This window comes from Pongo pygmaeus, chromosome 20 (genome assembly GCF_028885625.2).
Source record: "Pongo pygmaeus isolate AG05252 chromosome 20, NHGRI_mPonPyg2-v2.0_pri, whole genome shotgun sequence".
NCBI classification, from domain to species: domain Eukaryota; kingdom Metazoa; phylum Chordata; class Mammalia; order Primates; family Hominidae; genus Pongo; species Pongo pygmaeus.
In genome coordinates, this window is record NC_072393.2 from 44,780,315 (window position 1) to 44,789,595 (window position 9,281).

General features: G+C 53.5%; 2 protein-coding genes across 3 annotated transcripts; both read right to left on the minus strand.

The window, feature by feature from the left end:
- Window positions 1-626: 626 nt before the first annotated feature.
- LOC129019656 (interferon lambda-2-like) lies at window positions 627-2,150 on the minus strand. Of its 2 annotated transcripts, XM_054462689.2 has the most exons (6): window positions 2,141-2,150; window positions 1,861-2,042; window positions 1,490-1,567; window positions 1,082-1,231; window positions 898-981; window positions 706-804 (listed from the first exon to the last, which is right to left on the minus strand). In XM_054462689.2, exons 1-6 carry the CDS (start codon window positions 2,148-2,150, stop codon window positions 706-708), a joined length of 603 nt encoding a protein of 200 aa, XP_054318664.2. The 2 variants fall into 2 exon arrangements, with proteins under 2 accessions (XP_063513584.1, XP_054318664.2); XM_063657514.1 differs by lacking the exon at window positions 2,141-2,150 and having other exon boundaries at window positions 627-804; window positions 1,861-2,079.
- Window positions 2,151-3,393: 1,243 nt separating this feature from the next.
- LOC129019658 (interferon lambda-4) lies at window positions 3,394-5,939 on the minus strand. Its single transcript, XM_054462691.2, has 5 exons — window positions 5,512-5,939; window positions 5,007-5,078; window positions 4,791-4,934; window positions 4,473-4,547; window positions 3,394-4,315 (listed from the first exon to the last, which is right to left on the minus strand). The coding sequence occupies exons 1-5, from the start codon at window positions 5,659-5,661 to the stop codon at window positions 4,217-4,219; spliced, it is 540 nt and encodes a 179-aa protein (XP_054318666.1). The 5' UTR covers window positions 5,662-5,939; the 3' UTR covers window positions 3,394-4,216.
- Between the last annotated feature and the right edge of the window lie 3,342 nt (window positions 5,940-9,281).

A 9,281-nucleotide genomic window follows, 5' to 3' on the forward strand; every position in this document is an offset into this window, starting at 1 on the left:
GGAATCCTCCCATCTCAACTTCCGCCAGTAGCTGGGATTATGGGCTTGTGCCACCACGCCCAGCCAATTCTTTAATTTTTTATAGAGGCAGGATCTTGCTATGTTGCCCAGGCTGGTCTGGGCTCAAGTGATCCTCCCAACTCAGCCACCCAAAGTGCTGTGATTACAGGCTTGAGCAACTGCATCCAGGCTCTAAATTAATTTTAAAGATGCTTCATTTCACCCAATACATCCAAAGTGCTATCATTTCAACATCTAATGAATATATAAATTATAATTAAGCTGTTTTACTTTTTTTTCCCCACAGTAAATCTTCAAATTCTGGGGTATGTTTTACACTCACTGAAAAAATGAGGTTGCACCACCTGCATTCCAGGTGCTCAATAGTGACATGTGGCCCGGGGACCCCAGTGGACAGCACAGCCTCAATGAACCTGCTGTTCTAGATGCTACTTTTAGGGTGATTTGTTATGGCAGCAACGCAAAGGAAATACACATCAACACACACAAACAGTCCCACGTCATGGGTGTCTTTTCCTCATTGTTTATTTCAACAAGGATTATAAAAAGTAGAAAAATAAACATTTTCCTGGAGGTGAGTTGGATTTACACACACAAATACATAAATAGCGACTGGGTGGCAATAAATTAAGACAAGTGGCTAATTTATAAATAAAATCTCAGGTTGCGTGACTGATGGGAGAGTCAGACACACAAGTCCCCGCTGGCGACACAATTCAGGTCTCGCGTGAGGAGGCGGAAGAGGTTGAAGGTGACAGAGGCCTCGAGGCAGCCAGGGGACTCCTGTAGGGAGGAGGGGATGGGTCAGGGGCTGTCCAGGGTCTGGGCTCCCAGTGGCTCCCCAGACCTCAGTCCCTCTCTTCCCGGGTCACTCACCTTTTTTGGGGCCTCCTGGAGCTGGTGCAGCCAATGGTGGAGGCGGCCCCGGGTCCTGAGCCCTGCCGTGGGCTGAGGCTGGATCTGTGGGCAGAGGAGGGCGGTGTGTGAGCTGGGGCCTTGGCCCGGGGAAGGACGCTGCTCATAGCCCACAGACCTGGGTGCCTGGGCCCCGATGACTCACACAGGCCCGGAGCTGGGAGAGGATGTGGTGCAGGGTGTGAAGGGGCTGGTCCAAGACATCCACCAGGGCTGGGTCGGTGTCAGTGGCGGCCTCCAGAACCTTCAGCGTCAGGGCCAGCTCAGCCTCCAAAGCCATGGGGCGCTCCCTCACCTGAGGAGAGGTGAGAAAGAGCAGGTGAGGGGGGAGGTGAGGGGAACAGCTTGGGGAGGAGGATAGAGAGGAACAAGTGAAGGTGACAGGCACAGGGGAGAGGGCACAGCCAGTGTGGTCAGGTGGGAGCAGAGGGAAGGGGGAGCAGGTGTGAGGAGAAGAGAGAGGGACAAGAGAGAAAGAGACGGTGAAGGGGCCACTACAGAGCCAGGTGAGTGGGGCTGGGAGGGCAGGGGTGGGCCTGACTCCCCCTCTCACCTGCAGCTGCCTCAGGTCCCAGGTCCTGGGGAAGAGGCGGGAGCGGCACCTGCAGTCCTTCAGCAGAAGTGACTCTTCCTAGACAGCAAAGGCACAGGTTAGCCCCAGCAGGAGGGGTGGAGGTTAGACCACTCTGATGGGATTGGAGGATGGCTGACAACAGGATAGGGGAGGTTAACTGCTGGGAGGATGGTAGAGGACCCTCTTCTACAGGAAAACATGAGTCAGTCCCTGCAGTAGGAGCATGAGATAGCCCACTGCAGGGAGGGTGGAGGCTAGCCCAGTGAAGGAAGCTGGGAGTGGGAAAGCATGGTGACCCTTGGAGTGGGGGTAGAGGCTAGCCCATGGCAGGAAGGCAGGGGGAGACTCACTAAGGCATCTTTGGCCCTCTTAAAGGCCTGCAGCTCCTGTGGAGACAGGGACTTGAACTGGGCTATGTGGCAGCCCCTTGCATCCGGGAGAGCCCCGTGGAGCCTGGCAACGGGAACTGCTCCAGTCACGGTCAGCACTGCGGCCATCAGCACCAGCACTGGCATGCAGCCCCCGGTCATGTCTGTGTCACGGAGAGAAAGGGAGCTGAGGGGATGGAGAGGCTGCCCCCTGAGGGCAGGGGCTGCAGGAGCTGAGCACGGACAGAGATGTGGGACTCACCTAGTTTCATTCCTGATCTCTGGTCTTTGTCAGCAGAAGAAACACTGTGAGGCGCTCACCCACAGTCTGTTTGGGTCTTGTTTGGAGTCTCTGTTCTTTTCAGTCCCCTCTTCTGGATCTCAGACTGTGTCCTGGCTTTGACTCTTTCTGTCAGTTTCGAGCTCTGCCTGGGATGTAATTTCTGCCTGAGCTCCATGGGGCAGCTTTTATCCCTGACAGAAGGGCAGTCCCAGCTGATGTAGGAAAAGTGAAAACACAGCCTCAGGTAAGACACTGGCCACCAGGGGAGCCCCAGGCTGGGAAAGCCCAGAGCAGGGCAGGGCCAGTGAGCCAGGTGAGCAGCTGGAGGGAAAGAGAAACTGATGGAGACTCAGGGGTAACCTGCAGGAAGGTGTGTTCCCAAGAGGATTTCACCTGCTCTGGTTTTGTTGTTGTTGTTTAAGACAGGGTCTCACTCTATCACTGGAGTGCAATGGCATGATCATAGCTCACTGCAGCCTCAAACTCCTGGGCTCAAGCCATCCTCCTTACCCAGCCTATTAAAGTGCTGGGAATACAGGCCTGAGCTACCACTCCTGGCATATATATATATATATATATTTTTTTTTTTTTTTGAGACAGGGTCTTGTTCAGTCACCCAGGTTGGAGTGCAGTGCAAAATCTTGGCTAACTACAACCTCCGCCCCCTGGGTTCAAGCGATTCTCTTGCCTTAGCCTCCCAAGTAGCTGAGATTACAGATTCGTGCCACCATTCCCAGCTAATTTTTATATTTTTAGTAGAGACGGCATTTCACCATGTTGGCAAGGCTGGTCTCAAATTCCTGATGTCAAGTGATCTGTCTGTCTAGGCCTCCCAAATTGCTGGGATTTTAGGCATCAGCCACCATGCCCAGAGGCCAATATTTCTTAATTGCCCAGGCAAGGAAGGACTCAGGAATATGAGCCGCTGCTCAAGAATTGAGGTGTTACGACGGACTTGAAGGACACCACATGGGTGCTGTCTTTCTTAGGGAAGTTCAGGCAGTGGTGAAGAGCATGGGTCTTGGAGCTGAAAGGTCTGAGGTTCAAACCTGGTTCTGACCCTCACTAGCTGTGTGACCTTGGCAAGGAGGGGTGCATTCAGCAACACAGATTGCTAATGCACAGATTTGGAGAAAAAATTAATAACACAATTGTTTGTGTATTTATGTTAGTGATTATTTAATGGAATCCACTCATTAAGACCATACCAGGACCTCAGCTGGAGAGTTTTAAACGTGATCTCAACGTACACTACTCCAACACAAGGCAAGTATACTAACCCATCCTATAGGTGAGGAAACACAGGCTCAGAAAAGTAATTTGCCCTGAATTCCACTGTAATTAACTGGCAGGGTCAGAACTGAAACTCAGGCCACCTGAGTCCCTGGCTCGGCCTCTTTTTTTGCTGCAAGGCGCACCTCACAATCATCATACGGAAAACAAACAATGCAATCAAAACACTCTTTAATAACTGGCAATAAATTTAAACCAGGAAACAGAAGAGCAAATGCACAGGAACTTCACAAATACAAACAACACACGTAAGGGAATCCAAAGAACTACAGTCAGTTAAGGACTCTTGGGCCTTTCACTACCAAATCCCTCATGGATTGATGTCCCTTAGATGCCGGATCCAAGAGTCACGGATTCACTGAATCTCAAAGCTGGCTGTGGGGCTACAAATCCGGGGTCAGGACCTGGTGTTGGGGGTGTCCTGGTAACCACACAAGGAGGAACTGGTCCCTGTTCCCTGGGGGTCAGCCACGGTTTCCAGAGTTCAAGTCTCTTCCTGCCATAGCAACCCCTGGAGGGTCGTACAATGCACCCCGAGGAAATATCATGGCGTCCTGGAGAACCGTGCTCTCTTCCCTGTAGAAGGACCCGCTCCTCTTGTATCTGAGACAGTGGATCCAAGTCAGGCCTACGGCTGCAAAGAAGTTCTTGTACCTCAGCACCCATTGACTGAGAGCCTCGCCTGGCCAGCCCAATGGACGACAGGAGCTGCTTTCGGCAGCCAATGGCGTGGAGGTTTCGGTGGTGCCAGAGGGGGCGGGGTCAGAGGCAAGGCCCAGAGTGTGCAGCCAGCCGGAGCTCCCACGTGAGCAGGCGCAGGAGGTTGAAGACCACGCTGGCTTCGCGGCACCGAGGCGAGTCCTGGAGCCCGGGAGGGAGGGCAGCGGGGCTAAACCAGGCTCTTCCCCCCGCCCCCGGAATCCCCCTCCAGTCCCGCTGCTCCCAGCCTCAGTCCCGTCCTTGTCAGCCTCGCCTGGTCCTCCCTGCGGGCTAACCCTGTATTGCCTGTTGCACTCACAGCTCTCCGCGGTTTGTGACGCCTCCTCTGGGCCCCGGGGACCTTCCTGGAGGAGCCTGGCCGTGCCAGCTCAAGCTGGAGGTGGGACATGAGGCAAATGGAAAAGGCGAAGGACGAAGCCGCCTCTGCATCTGCCCGTGGCCCTCCCAGCCGCAGACCCAAGCCCGGATTTCAGGACACCCAGAGGACCCGACTCGGGTCTGGATAGGTTTTTCCGCTAAGCGGGACAGATTTGCAAAGCGCTGGGGCTCGCCGTGGGCCTGAGGATGCAGAGAAGCTGGCGGGGGCGAGGGGCGGCGGGGCGCGGCCGTCACTCACGCAGGCCGCCACATCCCTCCCCGCGGCCGCCAGCAGCTCCAGGATCGGGACGGTGCCGGGAAGCAGCTCCGGGCGGTGCAGGCCGCTGAGCACGGCCTGGGCGTCCGCGATGCCCCGGGCCACGTGGCGGAGCCGAGCGCAGGACTGCGGGGACGAGAGGGCTTTAGAGGGGGCCGCGCCCAGGCCATGCCTCTCCCGCCCGCTTCCGGGACTCACCGACGGCCGCGGAGGATCCCTCCTGGGGCGGAAGGAGCAGTTGCGCGGTCCCCAGCTCAGCGCCTCTTCCTCCTGCGGTACAAGCGGCGCTTACAGCATACGGCTAGGCCCCCTCGCCAGGGACCCTAACCTCTGCACAGTCTGGGATTCCTGGACGTGGATGGGTACTGGCAGCTTACGGTCGTGCCTGTCGTATACTGAACCAGGGAGCTCCCCGAAGGCGTGAACCAGGGTTGAATTGCACCCCGCGCTCCCCCAGCAAAGCCCCGCGCCCCGACCTGGAGCCAAGTCCGCCCGGCAGGGCTCCCTTCTGTGATTGACCCTGAGCCTACGTTCGCGCTGACGACGGGGACTGCGGGGGTCTCGTGGTGGGAATTGTGGGCGCTGACATAGGAGAGGCGCCTGCTGGGCGCTAGGACGCAGCACCCCTTCGGACAGGGACGGGTGTGTGGGAACCCGGTGGGGCCAGGGTCCCAGGGGGCGCAGGGGCTGGGCGGTGACTTACGTAGCGGTCCCTCAGCGCCTTGACCGCCGCCAGCGTCCGGGGCTCCAGCGAGCGGTAGTGCGAGAGCAGGCAGCGCTGGGGGGCCGCTGCGACCACCGTGCACAGGACCCACAGCCCCGCGGCCACTGCGGCCCAGACACTCGGCCGCATCTGTGCTTCTGCAGCAGGCGAGAGACGTCAGGGAAGCCAAAGAGAGGGTCCAGCGCGTCCAGCCCCCCGCCTTGGGTTAGGCTCGCAGGGAAGGCAATGCTCGGAGCGTTGAAGGCACAGCACACGCAGTGGGAGAGAGAGCGGGAGCCGGCCCCCTCCTCGCCCTGGCCTCTGCCCTCACTCCTCTCTGCAGTGCACCCTCTGTGCCTCGTGCTGCAGCAGGTGCTGCCGTCCACTGTCTCCTGGGAGGCGTCCAGAGCAGTCTCCACCTGGGCAACAGTGCCTCGACGGTCCATGCTGGCTTTTATGTGCAGGGCTGAGAATGGGGTTTGCAGCCGGGCTTTCCTGTCCAGGGCAAGCTTTCCCAACATCAGAGCTGGCCCCAGGCCTCTGGGATCCCAGTCGGGTGTGAGGACTTCAACCCGAGGTTGGCCTGTGCCCGGGATGGCTGCCCTCCAACACTCGGTTTCCAAATTGTCTCTGTCCCTGTTTCTACTGTCTGTTTCCTCTTTCTTTGCTTCACCCTGGTTGTCTTTATCTCTGTTCTGCAATCACAACCAGCCCTTGTGTAGTGTTGACTGTGCATCAGGCCCTCTTCTATGTAATTGACACAGACATACCATCTCATTTTTGTACCAGGGCAGCCCTGGAGGTGTAGCTGAGAAAGAGAACGCTTAATTTATTTTATTTTATTTTAGAGACAGAGTCTTGCTTTGTTGCACAGGCTGTAGTAGTGGTGCAGTCACAGCTCACTTCGGTCTCAACCTCCCAGGCTCAAGCATCCCCCCACCTCATTCTCCAAAGTAGCTGGGACTACCGGTGGTGCCACCACCATTTTTTGTAGAAACCTGGTTTCGCCATGTTGCCCAGGTTGGCCTCTAACTCCTGAGCTCAAGCCATCTGCCCGCCTCAGCCTCCCAAAATTCTTGGATTACAGGCATGATCCATTGCACCCGGCCTCATTATTTTCTTAAACCATTTTTTTCTAGTCTCTTTATCTATAGGTGCATTGATTAAAAGAACTGCAGATGCCCAAAAGGCCACAGGAGCTTCAGGACGCTTCCTTTGCTTATTACTGGAGGAAGATAAGGCTGGGGCAAAACAAGTGCAAACCAGACACAGTGACCCACGGTTACCTTTAGATCATTAATATATAATTATCATGGTAAACTCCCTACCCATGGAGGAAAATACGCTCACCATTTGCTGAACATACATCATATGAAGAGACATGCTTATGATCTGCACCTGCGTCTGGAGTTTCTCCCTGCGCATGCTTACATACCTCCCCACCCCACAGCTAACTCCTTAAAATTTCCCAGCTCCCCACAGCTGGGTGATGAGGTGTTTTTTGTTCTTTGTTTTTGTTTGTTTGTTTGTTTGTTTTTGAGATGGAATTTCACTCTTGTTGCCCAAGCTGTAGTACAGTGGCATGATCTCGGCTCACTGCAACCTACACCTCCCGAGTTCAAGCAATTCTCCTGTCTCAGCCTCCTGAGTAGCTGGGATTACAGGTGTATGCCACCACACCTGCCTAGTTTTTTGTAGTTTTATTAGAGACGGGGTTTCACCATGTTGGCCAGGCTGGCCTCAAACTCCTGACTTCAGGTGATCCGCCCACCTTGGCCCCCCAAAGTGCTGGGATTACAGGCATGAGCGCGCCTAGTGATAAGGTGTCTTTAGAGCAAGAGTTCTCTCCTTCCCCATCCTAGCTAGGAATAAAACCTGCTTGCCTTTTTGTTTCCAATTGGGTGTTCTTTCTTTGCAACCAATGCAGAGTAGGGAAAGAACTCCATTTACAGGTGACAGTTTCATTGTCAAAAATGACACAAGCCCAGGTACAGTGGCTCAGGCCTGTAATCCCAGCATTTTGGGAGGCTGAGGAGGGAGGATTGTTTGAGCCCAGGAGTTTGAGACCAGCCTGGGCAATATAGTGAGACCCTGTCTCTACAAAAAGTAAGGGATTTAAAAATTAGCTGGGCATGGTGGTGTTACTGGAAAAGCATCCTGATCCAGACCCCAAGAGAGGGTTCTTAGATCTTGTGCAAGAAAGAATTTGGGGCAGGTCCACAGTGCAAAGCAAAAGCAAGTTTATTTTAAAAAGTAAAGTGGTGGCTGGGTGCAGTGGCTCACATCTGTAATCCCAGCACTTTGGGAGGCCGAGGCAGGTGGATCACTTGAGGTCAGGAGTTCAATACCAGCCTGACCAACACGGCAAAACCCTGTCTCTACTAGAAATACAAAAAAATTAGCCGGGTGTGGTGGTGCACACTTGTAGTTCCAGCTACTCGGAAGGCTGAGGCAGGAGAATTGCAGTGAGCCAAGGTTGTGCCACTACACTCCAGCCTGGGAGACAGAGCGAGAAAAAAAAAGCAAAGTGGTGAAGGAATAGCTACTCCATAGACAGAGTAGGGTGTTCCTGAAAGTAAGAGGAGGAATGGGCCCACCCTAGGTACAATGCTTGTTTATGTAGAGAATAACAAAAAATATCATGGGGAGATGTGCTCTGCTACAAGGGTTTGTGACAAAGGATTAAATTTCTTAATTACCATATTTTGCAAGAACCAATATTACTATCTTTAAAGCAAAATGAGGAATGCTTCTGATGAGGAATGCTTCTGTTCTCAAGATATCAAGATTTCAGGACATTCCTGAGCCTGAGTCTGTTTAGTAAATGTTATCAATCTGTTCCATTAACAGTAAACATCTAGAGGCTAGGAATGCCTAACTTCCTAGCTGTAAATGCAGCTCAGCAGGTCCCAGCCTCCTTTTTCCTAGCCCTCACTCAAGATGGAGTCGCTCTGGTTCAAATGCCTCTGACAGTGGCACGCACCTGTAGTCCCAGCTACTCATGGGGCTGAAATGAAAGTATCCCTTGAGTCTGGGAGGTTGAGGCTGCAGTGAGCTGTGATTGTGCCACTGCACTCCAGCCTGGGTGACAGAGTGAGAGACTGTCTCAAAAAAAAAAAAAAAAAAAAAAGACACAAACCAGGCACAGTCGCTCATGCCTGTAATCCCAGCACTTTGGGAGGCCGAGGCAGGCAGATCAGCTGAGGTCAGGAGTTCGAGAGCAGCCTGACCAACATGGAGAAACCCCATCTCTACTAAAAATACAAAATTAGCCAGGCGTGGTGGTGCATGCATTTAATCCCAGCTATGTGGGAGGCTGAGGCAGGAGAATCACTTGAACCCGGGAGGCGGAGGTTGTAGTGAGCCGAGATCACGCCATTGCACTCCAGCCTAGGCAACAAAAGTGAAACTCCGTCTCAAAAAAAAAAAAAAAAAAAAAAAGACACAAAAGGGAGGTTCTATTGCCTTATTTTACAGATGGAAAACTGAGGCCCAGGAAAGTAAAGGAACTGTTCCAAGATACACAGCTAATAAATGGCAGAGGTGGGGTTTGAACCCACACACTGTCCAGTTTCAAAGCTTGTTCTCTATGCCATAACTGCCCTTATCTTTTTCAGCATCTCCTCCTATGTCTTGCTTTCTCTTTCTCTCTCTCTCTCTCTGTTCCTGTCTCTGGCTTTGTGTGACTCCATCTTTCTTATTCATTTTTCCAACAAGCATCCTGACCTGGGTCACTCTGTCTGTCTCAATCAATCTCTTTTTGTTAGTTT

Bases quoted from the DNA above. Each gene is read 5' to 3' on its own strand.
- LOC129019656 (XM_054462689.2), bottom strand. The intron at 1,568-1,860 runs GTGAGTCTCCCC...TTTGCTGTCTAG, and splicing joins AGAGGGCCAAAGATGCCTTA to GAAGAGTCACTTCTGCTGAA. The intron at 982-1,081 runs GTGAGTCATCGG...CTCTGCCCACAG, and splicing joins TCTCCCAGCTCCGGGCCTGT to ATCCAGCCTCAGCCCACGGC.
- LOC129019658 (XM_054462691.2), bottom strand. From the start codon at position 5,661: ATGCGGCCGAGTGTCTGGGCCGCAGTGGCCGCGGGGCTGTGGGTCCTG. The intron at 4,935-5,006 runs GTGAGTCCCGGA...TCGTCCCCGCAG, and splicing joins GGGATCCTCCGCGGCCGTCG to TCCTGCGCTCGGCTCCGCCA. The intron at 4,316-4,472 runs GTGAGTGCAACA...CCCGGGCTCCAG, and splicing joins GTCACAAACCGCGGAGAGCT to GACTCGCCTCGGTGCCGCGA.